General features: G+C 33.1%; 1 protein-coding gene across 3 annotated transcripts in view; it reads right to left on the minus strand.

The window, feature by feature from the left end:
- Window positions 1-280: 280 nt before the first annotated feature.
- Window positions 281-19,788, minus strand: part of LRP1B (LDL receptor related protein 1B) — a 1,910,230-nt gene continuing 1,890,722 nt past the window's right edge. For 2 of the 3 annotated variants that reach the window (XM_045479680.1, XM_045479683.1), the window contains 5 exons: window positions 15,391-15,467; window positions 8,108-8,198; window positions 6,829-6,973; window positions 3,858-3,956; window positions 281-2,168 (listed from right to left, as the gene is read on the minus strand). In XM_045479680.1, coding sequence (XP_045335636.1) covers window positions 2,028-2,168; window positions 3,858-3,956; window positions 6,829-6,973; window positions 8,108-8,198; window positions 15,391-15,467 — 553 coding nt within the window. In that variant the 3' untranslated portion in view covers window positions 281-2,027. The remainder of the gene's footprint in view (window positions 2,169-3,857; window positions 3,957-6,828; window positions 6,974-8,107; window positions 8,199-15,390; window positions 15,468-19,788) is intronic. The other variant, XM_045479681.1, reaches the window with a different exon arrangement.

A 19,788-nucleotide genomic window follows, 5' to 3' on the forward strand; every position in this document is an offset into this window, starting at 1 on the left:
TAAAAAACCTACCTCTCTTTCTATTGTAATACAAGAGTCTGCAATAAGCAATGTAAGATGGAGGGAAATATAAAGTAAGGAAAATGTTTCTGCTTCAAGAAGAGAGAAAATGCTTTCTCTGTTGTGCTTTTATAAGTGATGTAATGAAATCAATCCTACCCCAGAAAGTATGTTCTAAGGATGTAACGAAATTATGTCTCATGTTTACTGAAAGTTTCCTAAGAATATTACACTGCACAAAGAAAGGACTTTTCTTTTAAAAATTACCCAACACAAGCACTTAAATATGTAGAATTTCATTTAAATAAGTCAGTCAACAATTTTTTATAAAGTATTTAACACTTCATTGTAGAAACATAGGCAAAATGACTATTATAACCAAAATGAAAAATACTGTTCAATTTAAAAAATGTACTTAAACAAGAACCTGAAAAAGTTTATGATATGCATAACATTGTTCAAGCAAAATTGCACTAGTATTACATAAATCAATAGTTTATAAAGGCCTCAATATGGCAAAGTTTAGAAATAGGTAGTATGCATGCACATAGTACAACAAAAAGTCTCTTTATAAAACAGCAGTTTTTTTTAATGCTTGTACAAAGGGATAAAGAGCAACCACAAACATATTTCATCTGTTAGGTTAATACATTATGACAGCTAAAAGTCAGTCATGTCTATCAGAGGAACAAAAAGCCCTCCATACCTTGTGAATAAATCTTTTGTGCCTTTAAAGATATCTGTATAAAAATGCTATCCTTTTTATACAACTTAAATAAATTGTACTTGTTTCAATCAAAATTTGAAAACAAATAAACAAAAGAGTGAATGGGGTCCATGTGTTTTGCATAAACCAAAGAAACCGGAGTACCAGAGTAACTGGTCAGCATTTCTACTCTCCACCTTTGAGTTGGGGTAGATAAGTTTTCTTCTATAACTTGGAAAGTCCTTTAAGAATACATTTTGAATAGGGCAAGTGATGGGTTAGCCGTATTGTGTATTGAAAATATTTCCCAAGTACTCTACATGGCAATGGCTGTTTTGCCGTTCCTTTTGACCTAGCAAAGAGAATGCATTCACATAATTGAAATTCTGTCATCAATTTGTGTGCTTATATATTATTGTTCAGTGTTCTGTGTGGTAAGGGGTTGGGTTAATCTTCCACAAAATGCACATGACTGGGAAGAACTTCCTAAGGCATGCGTACCCAATGCCCTGTTGTGCTCTCTGCTGGCTGTTGACCTCAGGACTGAGGGAGAACAAAAGGTCTTATCCCATAGCAGGTGTGGTTTTTCCGCTTCTGATTATATTTTTTGCTATGTTCTACCACCTAAATATAACTATTGTTTACAGGGTGTATATGTTTAGTATATCACATAGAGTACACTAAATTTTTGCAAATGTAGTCGTATGTATCCATGCACATTATTAATTTTATATGTTTTTAAAAGTTTTTCCTCAAAATTCTCATCTATCATGTGGCAATCTAAGGCTAATTTCAAAGCAGGTGATGCTGGACTTGTGAGGGCTGGATATTTTCAGCAGTCTGAATCAATCTTAATGGGCACAAAGAAGAGAGTTGACCATTCAATCATTCTTCCATCAATTTAAATGGAAAAATAAAATGACATTGTTTTACAGCTTCCAGATCGTACAGTGAAAAAGTGCAGAGATTCTCTTGGTTGATTAAGTAGAACCAAAAAAGTTCATACAAAATAGATTGCTCATATTCACACTACAAAGGAATATGTTGTTTTTAATTTTAACAAATTCAAAGGTGAATCATATCAGCAGCATTGTTGTAAATTGTATTGTAGTGCAGTTCTTTTTCATAAAAATACCATACAAATGGTCAATCAACAGTCATCAGCAAAAAACAAAACCCAGAAAACTCAGAAAACAATTAACCAGGAAAAAGATAAAGAAAGAGGTAATGCTGATGCCAAAACAAGTAAAATACTATTGGAACATACAAAAGTCATCCTTATATTTTATACATTTATACAGCATATAAAAGGTATAGCTGATTATGCCACTGTCTCTCTTATCCCAATTTCTATTTTCTTTGGAAGCAGTTCTTTCCTTTCATCAACACTTCCTAAGGAGTTTCGACAGTTTTGCCCATCCATATATAATTTTGCATACACTGGATTGGAGTAATTTGTTGGCTGAAGGAGAGAAAAAAGAGATAAATACAACTTTATTATCAGTTTTGAACACATTAGTTATTTTCTAGGATATTTGTCTTTTAATGTTAACAACATTTATAGGAAATACATTTAATTTGCTAAATAGTAATTATATAAATGTAATTTAATTTTTTTTTTCAACGTTTATTTATTTTTGGGACAGAGAGAGACAGAGCATGAACGGGGGAGGGGCAGAGAGAGAGGGAGACACAGAATCGGAAACAGGCTCCAGGCTCTGAGCCATCAGCCCAGAGCCCGACGCGGGGCTCAAACTCACGGACCGCGAGATCGTGACCTGGCTGAAGTCGGACGCTTAACCGACTGCGCCACCCAGGCGCCCCTATATAAATGTAATTTAAATTCTGTTGACAGGCTTTAGTTGACTTCTGCATGGTGTCAGATTAAAACATAATTGTACGTTTTTCAGGTAACTTGGGAATCTAAGTGGAGCTTTGACATGATAGTAAAAGCCCAAGGATATCTTTGTGACAACAATATTCACTGAGACTTATTTAAAAGTGTAAAACATTAGACCAAATCATCACATTTCCAGTCAATGTGTTTGTCCCCTTATTGCCATAGCAGCAGCAGGAAATATGTGTTTACAGAAAGTCATCTAATTGCTTGAGGCTTATAATTTTTCACTATGAAGTCAAAAATAGGAAACAAAGAAAATAACAGTAAAGTATATTGGTGGAATAGACTTTAAAATAAAGACAATATTTTTGCTTCAGACAACCTATATGTATTTATCACAGGAAGTATTTTGGATTCTTTCAAGGAATTGTGAAGTCCACAGTCTTCTTAATTTTCATATAGAGGGCTGTGAAGTGGAATTGAGACATGCAGAAGAAGTGATCTCTTTCAGTTGAAAAACCTGCAATGTTCATGATTTTATGAGTTGAAACTTAACCCAAGAATTCATTTCCTAGTCTTTGTTTAGTTTTGTTTCATCTTCCCAAAAGCAGAACACTAAATCTTAGTTACGAACAAGAAATATATAATCTTTGAGTCATGCGAATGAGACAAACATGATAAAGAATGAGAATGGACAACAGCTGATGGGAGAGAGGTACAAGGGAGAACATATGCATCCCTAGGAATCTTGATACCCCTATTTTATCCCTCTTTCATCCACCATGCACCATGTAACTGTAGACTGAGTACCTTCCTCTAAAAACTTGTTACTCAATTAAAAAAAAATGTTTAAGAAGGGTTTCATTAGACCATTTCTAATTTCTCAATATGACACCACATTTTGTAATATATTTTTATTTAATTGGATATCAAACTTGTATCCGCTCAAGAAAACATCTTAATAGGAGGCAAATCAAATCAAACATGAATTTCAGTTTAAATTATTTAAATTTCTGACTAGAGATTTCTAAGAATAGCCAATACTCATTTTTATTGTTAAAGTGCTGTGACATTTTCAAAATCAGCAGAAGTATTTCTACTTAATAGCTTGTCTAAAATGATAACATGTCTTATATATGATCTTGCATAGGCAAGACATAAAACATAAGTCCTGATTTTAATGCTGTTTTGAAACCTCTTGTTAATTAAAACTCAATTAAAGACAGCCCTTATCTAAGTCTAGCCATCATCTTTCATTGTGAGGGGTTCTGTGATGGAATGGATATGGAATAATGAACTTTCTTCTCTCACCCCAGCAGTAAGTGGTCCTTTCAAATCAGAGTTTAGGTAGATGGGCGGCGCTGTGTGTGGAAGCTTGAAAGCGCTGGACCCTCCCCCTATGTACCTGGCCTGTATGTAAACAGAGAATTTTAGTTTCTGATCTAATATCATGGAATGATTTTCATTAACATAAACTCATATTAAGTCATAAAAATAGTATAAAAAAATCATTAGCCCTGGGGCATGAACAGTGCATGCATAGTAACTTTAATAGATTAAGAAAAAAAAAAACTATTATTATTGGATCTGTGCTTCACAAGTAGACATTTCTATTATGTGCAGCTTACTGATAGACATGCCATGCATCTAGAGACCTCCATTCATTTCTATTTATTTAACTTCATCCTTCCCAAATAAATTGTATCTTTGCTAACAGCTCTGTGAAAAAAACCACAAGCATCCTTCACTTAAAGTTTTGTCTCTTTGAAAGAGTTTTGACAGTAGCCCATTCCTAAGACTTAAATCTCTGACTGCTTCTATTTGAAGATTCATCACCACTGTATATTTAAAAAAATTAAAAAATTAAAAATTTGATATTTTAAAAAAATCTGTTTTGGAAATCAGGCTTTCCAGATGGGTTACTATTTATACTAGTTCACTGAGTCATGCAAAAATACTGACTTTAGACTTTCCTGGGTCTAGGGGCAGAATTAGCCAATCTGGTACACTCATATTCAGGATAGAGTATTCATTAGTGGCCCAAAATGGGGAAAAGTACTGGATGAAAAGTTGAAGAGCATACAAATATTAATGAATATACATACTCTAAAGTACGTTAAAGGTGAATTGAAAAAAAATTAACTATCAACTCTTAACATTGAATAATCACAAAGTTTGGACAAGGGCAAGGGTCTCAGAGAAAGATTTTAAGTATAAAATTAGGTCAATATTGCCTCTTTATTTTCCTCTATAAAGATCTCATTTTTATAAAAATATTGAAAATAAGTAAGGTTTGAGATGAATTAGTAAATACTAATTTCACTTTTTTTTGTAATTTTCAACTATTCTCTAATTGCCTCCATAGGCAAATCTTTTTATTAACTTTATTTACTATTTCAGTTATTTTGATTAGAAGGTATGATTGAAATATAAATTTTATCCATTTTGAAAATAATGAAAATGACTGTTCTATAAAATCCTCTTTATGTGTTACACAATTTTTATGTGATCACGTCATGACTCTACCAAACCACTGTGACACAGCAAATACTCTATGAAAAACATTTGATCATGAAGGTTGCTTTGGTGTGCCCTTCTGCTTTCCAAAAGTGTTTATACCTAATAGGACTAGCTGTGTTTTTTGCAGTTACTTCTTAGGCAACAACTCATATTTACGTTTCAAAAATCAGAAGCTAACTAGACTCAGCCATTTAAGTCGCATTAAGGTAATTTTGGTCAATCAGTCAGCAAATTGGTAAATATTTACTGAGTGTTATGTGCAAAGTACATTAAAAGTATATTTGAGGGGCACTGAAGCATAGTTTTTATCTTCCTAGAGTAAATGTGGAAAAATTTTTAATGGAGTACTGAAAAGCTATTTTCTTTATCCAAAATTTACCTAATTCTATCACCAGAAATAAAAATTATGGGGAAAATGAGAACTCTCCTTCTTATGAAAACTATATAAAGTAGCTCCTTATCAGTTAATATTATACTTACACTGTACTTTTTTCCTAAGAAAAATTCAAAGAATATGAGAATTCTATTATTTAAGATGTCTTTCTTCTTCATAGAAAAATTATCAAATACTAATGTGCACAAAGTATATAGACTTTTAATTTTAAGTAGAAAACACTGACACTTAGGTTTCCAGGATTTATTTCATGATTAAAATGTAGGAGTTAGTTAATGAATTAATAATTAATGTAAATTTATTTCTAATTAGGAAAAAAATCACTACACTAGCCTCTGATAGTGTAAAAATTTATACATGCAATAATAATTGATTCCTTTTCAGAGAAACAAATGTTTGACCATCATTTTCAGGCTTAGAGAGTGTGGCCATAGATTCAGAACTAGCTTGAATGAATGGGACGGTAATTCAACATCTTTGGGAACAGCTCTTGCTATGAATGCAAAACCATTTGGACATAGATTGTTCACTTTGATTATTTACAATATAAAGGTACCTTTTGGACAAAGCACTTGTAAAATATCAGAAAATAAATACGTATCCAATAAATGAATGAATAAGCTAAGGAAAATCATTCTATAATTAGCAAAATGATGCTCTTAATTCATAATAAAATATTCTATAATTATCATGCAAAATATGAAGATAATACAACATAGTGAATCTTAGCAAGTTTACTTTATCTGGAGAATTGCATCATTTATCTCTTTCTCTTAAAAAGTGCTAATCTGAGCATACAATAATAACAGAAACTTTACCCAAAAAAGGCAGATTTTTAGACTATGTGTATCACAACATTACCCAAATTAATAGGAGGGCTATTCTAGTGGATAGAAAAAATATTTTTGAAAAGTAATTTGATTACAAGCAAATTCAAGGACACAGCTTAGTTGAATCAATGGAGCACTACTGGAAATAAAATACTTATTGTGACAATGAAGTACTGCACTCTTCTTATTAAAAAATAAATCAGACAGTATTTTTCTACTACACTGTATATATAGATGTGCTAGCATCTCAACATATTTGAATAAGACATTATTTTAAGTAAATTATACTTATATAAACGAAATGAATGAATAAATATATATTTTTCCAAAACATGTTATCTTAACTTCATGCTTCAGGTGAATGCAGTCCTTAATTTTATTTTTTCTTTAAAAGAGACTATAACATTCAATGCATCCTAAAGTTCTTTACTATAACTTCAGATAAAAGAAATGCTGATAAACTTAAGGACTGTATTACAGATAAGCAACTCAAGAATGTTAGTGCTTACTGTCTGTCCATCGTCTTAAAACATATTACCTTTGTTGCATCTACCATAAACCCAGGATCTAAAAGACCTCCATCGTTGTGATCATGATCCACCTCATACATGTTATAAGATGGATTGCCAATTTCTACATTGATTCCTCCATTGATAATAGGCTGTCTTCTAATAGTTTTTGTCCTAGAATATGTGAACATTAATGTAAGTTGTCTCAGTATTACGATCATGATACATAAAACTATCATATTTGTAGATTTACTGTCTTATTTTAAAGTAAATCACAGAAAGTTAATAAATAAAGTGCAGTTAAAACAAATGATATTTTCAAGTCATGGAAGGACAAAAAAAAAGTCTAAATGTGATTAAGTTTTTTCCCAAAAGTATTTAGACTTAACAATAAAAAAATGCACTTGGAACATATTCCTCCTAAATAGCTAATACATTAGTTGAAATTGAATATTCACTAGTTAATAATTAAAAAAATTTAATGTTTACTTATTTTTGAGAGAGAGAGAGACAGAGCACGAGTGGGGGAGGGGCAGAGAGCGAGGGAGACACAGAATCAGAAGCAGACTCCAGGCTCTGAGCTGTCAGCACAGAGACCAGTGCAGGGCTCAAACTCAGGAGTTGTGAGATCAAGACCTGAGCTGAAGTTGGATGTTCAACCAACTGAGCCATCCAGGGACCCCCTTAATAATTTTTTAAATTAAATTTTACCCTTTATTTCTGAAAACCATGACTAACAAATAGTGATAAAGAATCTTTGAAATAGATTGTTTTCAATACCCAGGTCTTCCTTGGTTCTGGATAATAACTCTATAGACAACCTACTGCTTCCAGATCTTTATAATTGCCTATTCAAATAATGGAAAAATTATACTTCCAGGAATATATAAAATAAATACAGAATTTGTGAATTTAATGCACAATTTGTGATATACAACACATATTCAGTATCATTGTATTGATATTACTAATCCTACACATCAAGATAATAGGATACACTTCAGAGACTCTTGGTGTTTCATGGAAAAACTACCACAAATGTAAAATTCTACTGAAATTTTAATTAATATGTCCCCTTGTTAGTTTTGTTAGAATATATAAATGGATCCATTCCATCAACATAACAAGGGAGAAGAGCTGTCTGAATTTTACTCACTTTAAAATGAAATAGAGGGATAAAATGGTTTGAAAACAAGATTTTGCAGTTGGAATAACTAATGTTTTTAAGAATTAAAAGGAAAACATTCCTACATTTCTGTAACTGTGTGTGTAATTTACTTACTGACTGTCTAAATAATTGAATCTTACCTTCTTTTTCTTTTACAAAGCACTAAACCAATTACTAAGGTTGTTATCAAAGTCACCAGGAGGACAAGAGGCACAATGATGGCAATGCTTCCTATTAAAAAAAAAAAAAAAAAAAAAGAAAAAGAAAAAAAAAAGAATGAATAGGAGAACACATAAATAAAGTGAATTAAAGATTTATATAACTGAACACCTTATTACACTAAATCATTTGACCACTGATGTAATGAAAGTAAAGCTCAGGCCAAACATCTATATTCCTAGTTCATAACTATGTTACTGAAAAATCACTCTTGTATTAAATACTGATTTGCTGGAAATGTTTCTTTAGATATCTTTCATTTATGTGTTGCTGTTAAATACCTTGAGGTTTAGAAATGCTGTTATCTTTGTCAGGCAGAGTCTGATTCCCACTATACACATTTACTTGCAATGATAGAAGTAAATACATGCTGGTAACTTCTTGTAAATCAGTGGTGACTGAACACAAATTTATACAATTCCACTGGCCATAATCCCACCTTTACTGTTGTTCCTTTAGCTATAAATACTCTCTCTCAATGAGTACATGTACCTAGTGTATCTAGGCATCTGATGGCAGCCTAGTCAAATGGAAGATCATCAGCATTGGATTCAGATGGACATAGGCTTAAATATCAGTTTCACAACATAGATTGAGACCTTGGATAGGTTATTTAAAACTTGAGGCTCATGCTCCTCACCAATAAAACAGACAAGAAGACCTACTACACAGGCCTGTTAGCTTGATTCAACAAAATGGGGGGGGGGGAGAGGAAGAGCAAAAGGGATTGTTTTTCTTAGGTTCTAGCCCCAGAATAGTTTCAGCAAAGTAGATCTGAGAAGTTGGTTTTGTTATAAATGTCCATTTTCACCTTTTTTTCCCCATGTATTTTAAAAAATGATCTTAGGTTCTATCACCTATCTTCAAAATGGAATAAAATATCTATGGAATAGATCTTCAAGAGTGGTCAGAGCAACTGGGTCTTAGTTTTTATGCATCTGAACATAGGGGAGAAACAAAATTGAGAACCTCTGCCCTCCTTTTCTAGCTTGGCAACAATAGCAACCTTTTTCTCCCCACCCCCTGCATCCCACCCCCCTCCCACCAAGAGAGGGAGGAGACAATACCCCTTTGCTGATAACGTGATCCATAGGAAGATACACCTATAGTTATGTAACTTATGCAGGAAGAAACTTGAATGTGAGGTGTGCTTAATAACAGGAGTATGAAGTTCCTCTATCAAGCACCTAATGTTAACTTTTCCAACAAATATCTTGAGACAAAGGCTTTGTCTATTTAGAATAGCATCTGGTTGATTCAGTTGAGTCATGTGGAAACTAAAACAAATGAAACCCCAAACTAATTGAAATTTAATGCGGGGATTTTGAATGGCTCAAGAATGAAACATTAGGAATTATTAAATATATTAATCTCCCTCTGCAAATACATGTGCATGTAAAATACTGTGGCAGAAATGAATGGTAATGTTTAGCACAATAAGCAGCTGCTTAGGGACAATAAAACAGTAAGATCAGTTTTGATAACTCTAGACAGAAGATATCTATGTGAAAAATAGTCCATCCCGGAGATCGCTTACCAAGATACCAGAAAGTCTTTATTAAGGAAATCTCATGTGTAACATAATCCAATTTGGAACTTTAAATATCATTTGTTTAAAATAACCAAATAACTACATCTTCCATGCAAGAAAAAAAATATGACTTGCCTTATGTAGTCTGTTCCTAAAGTGTAAAATTCATTTTATTATTTCATATTCTTACCAAACTATACTACTTAGTGAGTTTGGTATTATATTATCATCTTGGTTTTAGGAAAGTGAACTTTATATGAATGTGTAATTTATTAGTAATTAATGAAAGTAGAGAATCTGGCACCTTGGATAGTAATTAACATTTATTCACAAGTTTTAAATACCAGTGAACAGCTTGGTCTCTTCATAAACTCTGACTTCAACTGACTGATCATGACTTTATAAATATCCTTACTTCATTATCTTTCTTTTTTGTTTTTTGCTAAAATATCTGGTAAATTGGTAGATGTTAAATACTTACCAATCCTGGTTTTAAGGTACATAAAGTTACTTCCCATCACTGCAATTGCATATTATTATAAAATGTATTTGTTGTATATAGTTTAATTCCCATATAAGGTAGATATGCTGTTATATATACATGCTAAAAAACTTACCAACCTTTTTCTTTTTCTTTCTCCCATCACAGATGGCAGTTCCAGTTGCTTACATTGCAGCACTCTGTTTAAGAGTCTAGACTTCTAAAGTTTATACAACCAATTAAGGTAACTGCAATAATGCTTAGTGTAGCCAATAACTAATTCAGGGTGGCAGTTGGGCAAGTTTTAAAAATTTGGTTTCATAAAATTTTATATTGAAGGGAATCATTGTCAACAACATATACTTTTAGAATTATAAGACAGATATTTATCAAAGTAATTTTTTTTCCAAAGTAGAATATATAGAAGTAAATATATTGTAACATATATCAATCAAGGTCTTTTGCAGATGATTTTTTTTAGCAGTAAGTTATTGGTGGATTGTTCTAAACTGATTTTTTTTAAAAAAGCACATTCTGTACTTATTAAAGATGGAGACGATATCTCAACATCTCAATAACCTTCTCACATAGAACAAACCTTCCTTTGCAACACTGTTCTGAAGCCTCTTTAGGTAACACCTCCCCATTAGAAAGGACTATATTATCAAATTGTTCTATTGAAGAGACCTTCTCCTGGGGAGAGTCAGGATAGCACAGCAGTTGAGAGAATAGACTCCGGAGCCAGGCTATCTTTGTCTAAACCTCAGCTTATTAGCAACATATCCTGTGGCAAATTAGTTATCTTTGTCTCAGTTCACACATCCATAAAATGAGTGTCATCATTAATATTACATCATAGTAATGTAAATAGGATTGACCATCATACAGGAAGTATGACACACATGTTTATTAAATAATTAAAAATATGTGTTGCCACTCTGCCTGAGTTGGGGAAGGTGGTGAGTTCACTTTGGGACATGTTCAGTTTGAGATTCCCATGGAATACAGATGACACAGACATTGCCATGGATCTAGACATGGATATTGCAATTGTGCAGTGGGATCTATGTCTCAAACTCAGCAGACAAACCAGGATTGAGAACAGAAATGTAGGGGTAGTCAACATAGAGTTGGTAAGTGAGGTTGAGGAATTATGAATCACCGTGGAGGGTGTGTATAGTGGGAAGTGGAGAATGAGTTATCCAGAAGAAATAGAGAAAGAATATCTCACAAAGAAGACAGAATTGCTTCAAGAGAGGTAAGAAGGGAGCCAGAATAATTCAGTGTCCTGGAAGTAGAGGAAAAGGACCTTTTGTTTATTGGTAGAAAGGTATAAATATTAAACATATCATTACAGTTGACCTCTTTTGACTTGTTGCTATATATTCTGCTTTTAAATGGATGTTTACACATATCCATAAATGTGAAAGTGGGTATGTTTTTGTGAGTAGGATATTTTCTCTTTGGCACTGGGATAAACTGTAATATTAACAGTCATAAAAAAAATATCTTCCCTTTGTATCACTGTCCCTCTTGTCCCCTTGATGCCAGCACACTGGTCTTTCAATCCCTTGGACATCTTTAACTCTTTCCTGTTCCAGGGTTTTTGTACCTCCTGCCCTTGTGTTTGAAATAGCCTCTTAGCCTCTTCTCTTTTTAATCCTTCAAATCTCAGTTTACATACCATCACCTCAGAGAAATCACTCCTGACCTCAGTTCTCCTCTGCCATTCTCTATTTTTGCTTCACTTTTGCTTCCTTCACAGGACCAATAAAAACTTACAATTATTTTATAAATCTGCATGCTCACTTGTTTGCTTCCTTGTTGTATTGCTGTTTACCTTTCTAGAACCTCAGTTTCATAGAAGAGGCAGTCTGTCTCACTCACTGACTTGTGGCTGGGATCTAATTCAGTACTTGACACTTAGTTGAGGCTTGATAAATATGCCTTGGGAGAATTAGGACAAAGGCATTATTTTGTTGCATTTTTCAGTTATCTCTCTAAATTTACAAAGTTTTGGGTCCTTGGTATAACATAATTAATTTTTTTTCTATTTTGAAACAGGATGGTATAAAAGAGATAAGGGCAAGATAGGAAAAAAGGAAACACAGACCCCTAACAGATATCACTTCTCTGTTGTCACTGTCTTAAAATACAGCATCTGAATATTACTGCCTCACAAATGCTGAGTATATTTTTATCCTCCTTAATTTTAGCAAATATGAACAGCATAATTCAAACATTGAGCATTCACTCCCTTAAAACCTTAGGTAAAATTGAAATAGAAGTATACAAGGAATATTTTATCATGTTTAATTTTAAACTCTTCAAAATAACTTCAGAAGAGTCAGACTAGCTTTTTTAAGTGGAACCTCAGCAGAATATTCTAGGATAATAGATCTGTTTAATTCCACAGGCTGAGTTTTAGAATCTTTCAACAGCAACAGCCAGAAAACATCAGTATGACTACTCCAAGATGATTAAGAAATCTGTGCATCAATTGGAAAGGTAAATCTCCTTGCCAGTTGACAGTCATCAGGCCAACAGAAGCCGTGTATTCTTTATTATTCCAAGGTCTGAAAGTTAAGGAATGCTTCACTCTTAGTGGAAATGCAGATCTGAAAACACACTGCTAAAGTATCTGTCTTTTCCTATTGGGTGGATGACTTCTCTCCAAGTTTGGGGAACATTTGACAACCATTCAAAACCACAGGGCTTTAACAGAGAATAAAAATAATCCTCTTACCTCAGGTGGGATCAGTTTACTTTTTTTTCCTTCTTCCAGAGTTATTGAGGCAAGTTTCGCTAAGCATAAATGTCTGATGATAAGTACCTTTTAATAGTGTCATTATGTGGTCAACTTTGCTCAAATTTAGGAAAATTTGACATTTACAGAACTAATAGCCCTTTCAATGTGCATTGATGCTTCTATTAAATTTAACGACTTTAAATCAGTGATGGAAGGAAGAACGTTAGAATCTTTGAAAAAAGGGCTACAAATACTTGCAACTCCTTCTTTTTGATAGTCCCTTCTCAGAACTGTTGCATGCAATGAAAGGCATCGGCCTTATAAGGGAGCTTTATGGCCATGCAAATAATTGGAGATAGCACCCTCCAATAAAAACATCTGGCATTCCCTCCTCCAATCCACCTTCCAAACACCAAGCTTTCCCTTGTGGATGGAACTTATGCCAAATTAAAAAAATTCAATTGACATACTACTCTGTATCCTTCTTTCTTTTCAGAGAGTTTATCAATAAAGTTGTTTTTGACTCTGTTAAAGGCTATGTATCTCATTTATCTGAGAAATCACCATAAACAAAAGGCTAAAATAACTTTTCTTCAAAATTCTCAACTTATAAATTCAGTGTGTTCTATAGGTTAGTAACTCGAAATGTACTTTTCGCTAAAAAACAATGCTATTAATGATTGCTGAGTTTTGTAGCTGGTTTACAAAATCATATATAAATTAGTATGGCTCCAGAACTATTATTTGTAATATGGGTATAAGCCCTACATCCTGGGAAGAGAGAAAAGGAAGTATTTCTTTCCCTCTCCTTTTTCAATATCAAATTAGGCAAGGCATATTCGTGTCCTGTACTAACTTTTATGAACCAGTTTCTCAAATTCCAGTACTCTATTCCTACAGTAATGTCCCCATAGTTTTCTTAATGCCCTGCCCTTCCCTTTGTCTTCCCTTCTCCTTCTTTCTCTTCCTTTTCCTTTCCCTTTCCCTCCTTTCCTTTCCCTAAGGAGAACACACAAATTCCAGGGTAAACCCCCAATAATATTATATGACCAATGATTACTCATCTCTGCAAATTCAAATATTCATGTCTAGGCTATTTATTCTAGACCTATTTGACATTTTTCAAAGATGCTCATGTATATTTGACCAAATTAATTTCTAAATGGTGGAAATTTGGACAGTTTTGCTTAGAGAATTTCAAGCAGTGATAGAGAAACTATCTGGGGGCAGTTGGAACAAACAAGTAGATCAGCAAACACTAGGATCCTACATCTAGGATATAAAAATTGCATACTTTTGCCTCTGATAGTTCCTTGCCTTTTTTACAAACTCCATAGTATGTTTTTTGTTTTCAAGAAAGTTTTTTCAGGGGTACCTGGGTGGCTCAGTCAGTTAAGTGTCTGACTTGGGCCTGGGTCACGATCTCATGGTTTGTGGATTCAAGCCCCGCATCGGGCTCTGTGCTGACAGCTCAGAGCATGGAGGATGCTTTGGATTCTGTGTCTCCCTCTCTCTCTGCCCCTCCCCTCCTCATGCTTTGTCTCTCTCTATCTCTGAAGAATAAATAAACGTTGAAAAAAATTAAAAAAAAATGAAGTTTTTTTTTCACCAGCAGTGATGGACTAGAGACAAAAATGCTGAAGTAAGCATTTGTCAATCAGGGATATAATTTTTCTTCTTCAAGAATATATTTACCCACTTGATAGATATTACATATTTCAAAAGTGCTTCACTCATAATAAAATTAGTGACAATATGTGTAAATTGGGAAACTTTCATTTTGAAAATTATCATAAAATTGTTTAAAGTTGTTAAAAATACATGCGTAGACACACAAATGATGATGTAGATGGACTTTCATATCAGTGACCTGCCCTAAGACTATAACTGCACAAAAAAAGGATTTGAAAAATGTTAAACTACATTTTAATACACTTCAAAACCAATACTTTAAAGATAAGCAATAAATCAACCCATGATCCTTATTAAGATTTTCTTGTTAATATACTTTTCTTTAAGACTCACCAGTCACGTATGCTCTCCAAAAACATACTGAAATGCATTTCAAAAAAATATACTTTGCTCTAATTAAAACATGGAATTGCTTTTTTTTCTGGAGCATTCTCATATCCACTGTGATATTTGAAGCCTTAGTACACTGACGTTTCCCATTTCCCAAGAAAAACTTATGCTAGGTTTGCAGATGTGCATTCTGAAACCTGCCAAAGTTTGAACTCTTTCTACCTGAAAGAACACGTAAATGCTGGATCTTGTCACCATGTGAGCTCAGTGCTCTATCCTTCCCAAAACACCTGGATTGCAATATATCTCCTGAAAAATTCCTTGAAGGAGAAATTCCAAGACTCAAGTCCCCCAGTAATGGCATAAGAGAATGATTTCTGTACCATGTAGAACATTCATCATGTTAAGCTGAGGAACTTACTTGTGTTAATATTATCAGACTTGCTGCTTTTTGGGGCTGGTCTCTCACATTGTGTGCCTGACCAGTTGGTGGAGCATCTAGAAAAATAAAAAAATAAAAAAAGAAAAAAAATTGGTTCATAACAAAACTCACAAGTCTGCTAATGTATTAACTTCCAACAAAATGAACTAGAGGAGCCAGCCATTACAGATTCGTAAATACTAGGTCGAGATTTCTGCTAATGTCCTGTGTATTGCCAATATGCTGAGGGTAACTTCAACTGTACTTCACTTGTTGAAATACTTTAAAAATTTTAGGTTTATAGTCATTTTTCTTTATGTCAAATCATCAATTTAGCACATTTTATAGAAAAACTGAAATCTTAAGAACTGGGAATTCATTTAAAAAGTACTGAAAATTATAAGTAACCACCATAAAAACTGAGTTTGCCCTTCAAGCAAATCCATCTTTATTAAGTTTATGGTTTTTTTTTTTTTTTTTTTTTCTGGCTTGCTCTATGTCCAAAGTGTAACTAAACACAAAACAGCAAATGGTCATCTGTCTCAGTTCAAGCTACATAATTTTTACTTTTCTAATCACGGATAGGGAAATAACAGTGTTTTCCCATTTAAAATCAGACTCCTATTAGTATGGAAACAAGAGAATGTGCCCAGGATTTTCGTGGGAGAAGTTGTCTTCCCATTTCCCCTTAGAGGTACCATGACTCTGTGATAAGAGTACAGCAGAGGATGAAAATAATAGATCTGATTAAAATCCTTTACTTAAACATAAATCACAGCCATATAATTAGCTGGTTGCATCAAAATAAATGCTGGAATGGTTTTAGCTATGTTTAAATAATGCCTATTGGCTAACACAAGATGCCTCTGTGCATCTGTCAGAGGAAATCCACAGAGAAACCATTTAATTGGCTTCAGTTCTTACCTAAAATGACTGTCAAATACTACCATATTAAGAATAGTTGCACACAATAAAAGAACAGCTTCCAGAACCATTCCAAGTAGATCTTTCTGGGCATGGTGGCCAGACTAAATAACTGCAATTTCAAGGTTTCTGCCAATTCTGTCATAGCCAATTCAGATAGCTGAAGCTGTTTTTGGAACTAGGCTTCAATGATGCCATGTGAATTATCTGGGATATTCATGAAGAAAGTATTGGCTCTCCTAAAACATGGGAAAAATCTCATAAAATAATTACTAAAAAATTCAAATTGTGAAAAAAATTTGTTTCATTAAAACATCAATGCCAGCATAATTGACAATAATGTTACAACTCAAGAATATAGTTATTTGATTAATAATGATATTGTAAAAGTATGAGTATGGAGTATGGTTTAAATGAAAAATAATATATTAGTATTAGGTCGTCATTCATGCATCATCTTACCTTTTTGTTTACATTCTTTATAAAAAGCTTACATACATATTTCCTATACACATTTACTATATACCATAATGCAATAAATCATTAAAATAGATAAATAAGGTTTAGGGCCAGGTCAATGACTGTCTACATTCCTGAATTGAGGTAATGGAATGAGCGCCTTTTCACGTAATTATAGTAAAGTGAACAATGAATAAACTTGTTGATTTTTAAAAATCATTTATTTTCCTCTTCAGTTGTGGTTTTGCAGATGAATTACCTAGAAAATTGTTCCAATTCTTTACACTTTTTAATTCTTGACACAACCCACAGATAATTTGGAATAAGGTGTTTAGAATGAATTTGTAAACACATCAGAATGAATTCTCATCACTGCAAAAAAAAATTTTTTTTAATGTAACTTTACGTTTGTCAAATCTTCCTGAGGATGTTTCATACTCCAATGGGGGGTGGGGGTGGGGAGAAAACCAATACCAATTGCTTAATAATTTCATTATATAGCTGATGTATAAAAGGTTATTTTTGTCTAATTACATTGAATTACAAATTAAAATATAAAAATTTGCTCTTTACATTACCTCTTTTGGTAACCAAGCTGAACCAAAAGAAAACAAACCTAAATCAGAGCTGATGTTAAATAAGAGGAATGACCTGAGATATATTTTGTTATGTTACGATTACGATATATATTTTTGTTATGACAAGAACCTCTGGGCTCATCATTACACTGAGATGCTTGGAAGTAAAAAAAAAAAAAAGGCTCAGGAATGGAAGGATTAAATACTAATTGACCAGATTGTGTTCTGATATGAACGTCATGTATTTCAAGTACTTTAGGAAGTTATGAAAAATATCGCTTTAGAACTCCAAAAGAGTAAAGAGAGATTTTTAAACAAGATAAATATAGTGTGATTCTTAATTCTAAACTGAAATCATTTAGGTAGGACAGGTGGTATTTGTTAACAGTATTGATTAATTACCTATTTTATCCATAGCTTGGAATCCAGTAATTATTATGGATAAAACAAATCACCTGCTCATGGTAATAAAGCTTTTCTGTTTTAAACTATGGAAGCACGATTAAATTCCTAATCTTTAGGGAATATTTTACTTATTGCATACTGGAAATAACTCTCAGAGACTGTGCTGGAGAAATAATTAATTTTAACTGTTATACATCTTAATCAGCTGATGATCACCTTGCAATTTTCCCTATACTCCTTATAAAACAATGTTTTATGGCCAAATATAAAATATGTTCTACTGTTCTACATTTGTTCCCATTTCAAAAAATAATCTCTTTTGAGATATTACATAGAAATCATTACTCTTGTTGCCTACATTACACAATGACTACTTAAGGCATTTGCTGCTCCACGAGTTCTTCTTCCAGTGGTTGATTTAAGACCAAGTATTTTTACCATCTTTACAGAAATTCATAAATCTTCATACTGTGAGCAGACTACAATGATCAAAGCCATTAATGGCAGAGCATTTAGGAATCGGAATGTCTGAGGATCATCAAAATTTCCTGTCCAATTCCTCACTGAATCATTTGCATTATCATGCTGACAATAATATCTTTGGCATCTCGTTTTCATTTTTCCTCAAGCAAAATCCACAGTCCATGCCCTGGTCATCTTTAATCTGTACTGTTGCAATCCACTGCTCCCTGCTAATCATTCTCAGACAATTGTATTCAAGTTAGTCCTTCATGGCCCTCCCTATATAATATATATCTATATCTATATCTATCTATCTCTCTCTCTATCTATCTATATATAGAGAGATAGATATAGATAGAGATATAGATAGATATAGATTATAATCTATAGATTATACGTAGATATCTATATCTATATCTATTTCTTACTAGCACAAACGCCTGTACATTGTATATCATTCCTTTACACTTATTCTATAATTGTTTCCTACTATCCTTAACCTTAGGACAATAAAAATTAGCTTCCTTTTCTTGTGTTTGTCACCATGGTGGTCTGAATTATTTAACTATTTAAACACTTTGGTGAATTAAAAAAAAATTAATGCTTATTTATTTTTGAGACAGAGACAGATCATGAGTGGGGGAGGCGTAGAGAGAGAGAGGGAGACACAGAATCCAAAGCAGCCTTCAGGCTCTAAGCTGTTAGCACAGAGCCTGACACAGGGCTCAAACTCACAAGCCGTAAGATCATGACATGAGCTGAAGATGGATGCTTAACTGACTGAGCCATCTAGGCGCCCTGACACTTTGGCAAATTTTAACTAGTATTGTTGGGACATGGATATAGAGAAGAAGGTAGAGAGAGATTTATTTAAACTATCATTTATCCTTCTTTCTTCACAACATCATATAAAGATATTACTCCTAGAAGTTTTTAATCTTTTTATTTTTTTTCATTGTGATAAGTGTACTCTTCGATCCCAATCCCCTATTTCCTCTATCCCCTTACCTACCTCCCCTGTGGTAATCGTCAGTTTGTTCTCTATAGTTAAGGGCCTGTTTCTTGGTTTGTCTCTTTCTCTCCTTTTTTCCTTTGCTCATCTGTTTTGTTTCTTAAATTTCCCGTATGAATGAGATGATACTATATTTGTCTTTCTCTGATCCTCTTCTCTTAGCATTATACTCTGTATTTCTATTTTGTGGCAAATGGCAAGATTTCATTCTTTTTTATGGCTCCTAACAATTTCTTAAAGTCAATAGCTGCCTGGTAAAGCGTTATAGATTTCACTTTGTTTTTGACTTCTTCCCTTCTCTCTAAGGCTATTGACATTAAAACGAAAGATAATTAACTGCTGCATTGTTTTCTTAATCTTATTCTTCCACTTTTATTATACCTATATGTATACAATAGACTTAATTACAACATATTTTATATTTCATTTATTTTATATATGTATATATATGTGTGTGTATATATATATATATTTACACACACACACATATATATTTATACACACACACAGTGGAGTATTACTCAGCAATCAAAAAGAATGAAATCTTGCCATTTGCAA

The sequence above is a fragment of the Leopardus geoffroyi genome, chromosome C1, assembly GCF_018350155.1.
Source record: "Leopardus geoffroyi isolate Oge1 chromosome C1, O.geoffroyi_Oge1_pat1.0, whole genome shotgun sequence".
Classification (NCBI taxonomy): domain Eukaryota; kingdom Metazoa; phylum Chordata; class Mammalia; order Carnivora; family Felidae; genus Leopardus; species Leopardus geoffroyi.